Source organism: Pseudovirgaria hyperparasitica (genome assembly GCF_010093815.1).
Source record: "Pseudovirgaria hyperparasitica strain CBS 121739 unplaced genomic scaffold EJ05scaffold_27, whole genome shotgun sequence".
NCBI classification, from domain to species: domain Eukaryota; kingdom Fungi; phylum Ascomycota; class Dothideomycetes; order Acrospermales; family Acrospermaceae; genus Pseudovirgaria; species Pseudovirgaria hyperparasitica.
In genome coordinates, this window is record NW_022985575.1 from 1 (window position 1) to 2893 (window position 2893).

The window sequence follows — 2893 nt, forward strand, 5'->3', positions numbered from 1 at the left end:
AACGTATACGTACGTCTAGAGGTCTAGAAGATTCCTATTATTAATTAAGAGAAGGATCTAGAATGTATAAGGAGGAATATATAAGGAACGGTCTCTCTATATATTTAGTTCTCTCTCTATCTAGTCTTTACTTTAAGAATTATACTATATTCTTATTATCTTTAAGCTATACTCCGCCGATCCGTTTATTATATAATAGTCTATTACGGCTAGATCCTATTATATAACTCTATTTAGATATATATTCCTTATATAAGGAATATTATATATCTATTTATACCTGCCCTTTTCACAGTTAGATCGGTGTTAGGACCAGGAACTGTGATGTGCATAACAAATTGGATAGAAAATATCTAAAGAATGGCTCTTTTTCAAGGCTTGTATGAGTCTATCGTAAGATATCCAAAAAAGGGTTTTGAAGCTCTCGGGAAACTCATTGACCGCCATCGATTATTGCTAAGAGATACTATTATCCCGAAGCCAAATGAGCTCTTCTAATGTAAGAACAACCTTATCTCATGTCAGACTACAAAGATACAACCCAATAAATCTCTGGGAAGAAATGTGAGTATGAATATGACCTGGTACATTAGAGAGGCGAGAGCTTAGATCGGCCTAAGCTGTATAGATGTTATGTAATGGATAAAAGCCCTCTCGTAGAAGTTTATGTTCTAATTATACCTCGCTTGCGGAGATACATTGTTTGCTGCATATGTGCTCACATCCCGTCCTTGACTTCCGATATCATCCACTCAGCGTATCGTCTCCGGGCAGACACCATATTCCCGACTCGCAAGACATGAAACACTCTTTGCAGCTGTATGAGAGTCATGAGTATCACCGCTTTGGCACACATGACTCTGCACATGATGATACGACCGTGTTCGTGGGTAACACGAACCCGATGAATCAGTCACAACAGTCGTTCTGACAGTAAGATAGTGGAACAATGCGTGCTTCGTCACATGTTACGAGAATGGTCTACGTACGGATGTCATGCTACTAGGAGATGAATTATAACTTATTATCACAAGCTGAAGCGATTGGGTTTGCGGATTGAAACATGGCTTAAACGTTGATAAAACGTCTTGCTGTGAGCATCGCGAGCACGTCGCATCTTGGGTGCCTACCCGGATTATGACACGATGCTCTATGTATCATATAGTATCCATTGCAATTTTACAAAGTGGCAGTCCGCAAAATCTCGGATAGTGACATAGTTTTGCATAATTTTCAGCCGTTATCTTGGCCTAACCCAGATAGGCGGACATGACTACACCGTACAATTGTCGAGAAATTCACAAATCTGTATCTACTACTCGTGGGGACTTGGATCTGTACGTAACGATTCGATGCCTGTATGAGATATTTCAGATGTGTCTCGTCGATCGGCGTGGGAATAGAATGATGAGACAATAGCGAAGGACACAAAGACTCAAGAGGCTCTCATTGGAGCACTTCATGAGCACATTAGAGTCATGCAATCAGTTCTGATGTACGCCCACACTAGTATCTATACCATGGTAGGTGCGTGATAATGTGGTTCTGGCCCCAGCACTTATTTGGTCAAACAAACTAACCTGAGGGAAAGAAAAGGTATAAAACCCATGCATATACTGTACACAAAGGCATAGGTAAATCTACGGTCTACTTCTTTCGACCACTAAATAAGCGATCTGATACACGACATAATTAATACCTTTCGACATGAAGACAGTATTGCTACTTCTTTCAATCGCGTTAAGCGTAGCTGCCGCCCCGGTTGATGCATGTGAGTGTTACCAGTAAAATCAATCCAAGTCCATCTCGGTATGCTAATTATTCTCATAGCTCACGAGCTTGTTGCGAGACAAGGAAACAGTGGCGTTCGACCTCGACCATGGCGCCTGCTTGAGGCTAAAGACATTGTCGCAAGACAAACAGTGGAATTCGACCTCGGCCTTTAGCAGACAGAGAAAATAAAACCTCGTTAGATGGCGCATAAGGCTGTCAGTCGACACGGTTGGGACTTATGATGGTGCGAAGAAGCAAAGATATTGTACATCGCTGCGAACGTTCATTGGGTTTACCACTTTTGCGCGGAGACATCAAAGAGTACTGGATACCAGATAGATCATCTATACACAGAGTAGAGAGCTTGGATAGCAAAATACTCTGGTTTCGACTATAACGATCTCATTTCAGTCTTTATTGGTCAGAGCCTCGATCGATATGATAATCCTAGATATCGGGTGATGTCGTCATGTAGTGGTAAGTGTGGGAATGAAAGAGTGGTCAGCAGGCTATCAAATCCTCTTCCAGAATGCTACAAGGCTAGCACAATGTGAAACGATGCATTACTCACATGAACAACTCGTGTTCAAGGATCATCCCATAACTCCAGCCCTGCGACGGCGATAAGGTCACTGTGACCGCTCCATTGGTGCTTCCGAAAAAACACAGTTACGGCAAGGGGCTTTCTCTTTACATGAAACGCAGCATCTCTTTCCAGCGAGCATTAGGTATTGTTTGCTTTTATTAATAAATGTCGGGTGATCGGATCGGGATACTTGGGAGATGGTCGGAGTTGAACCGCGTGGCGTGGGCATCCATCCGGATCCTTCCCGCTACCACTGCAGCCTCCATTTGGGTTCATACATCCATGCACGGCCTAAAATCACACACTTGGCTCGAGCTTCCAATAACGTGGCTCCTGGGTGTCACTCTGGTAACAATGCATACTGTAGCAACCCGATTTGATGCACGTGGACCTGCACACTGTCTCGCGAATTTACGGGTGACAGAAGATACTGGAGATGGACATATCGATCAAGCCGTCATTTCAGATCTATACAGTGACCGATATGGCGTGAGAGCGACGTCAAGACATGGATAAAAGCAGTATAGAGGAAGA

The 2893-nt window shown here is 43.1% G+C and overlaps 1 protein-coding gene across 1 annotated transcript; it reads left to right on the forward strand.

Annotated features, from left to right (window-relative positions):
• Positions 1 to 53: 53 nt before the first annotated feature.
• Positions 54 to 294, forward strand: EJ05DRAFT_480861 (uncharacterized protein). The gene has a single exon (XM_033744951.1). It carries the CDS (start codon positions 63 to 65, stop codon positions 225 to 227), a length of 165 nt encoding a protein of 54 aa, XP_033595291.1. The 5' UTR covers positions 54 to 62; the 3' UTR covers positions 228 to 294.
• The last annotated feature ends 2599 nt before the right edge of the window (positions 295 to 2893 follow it).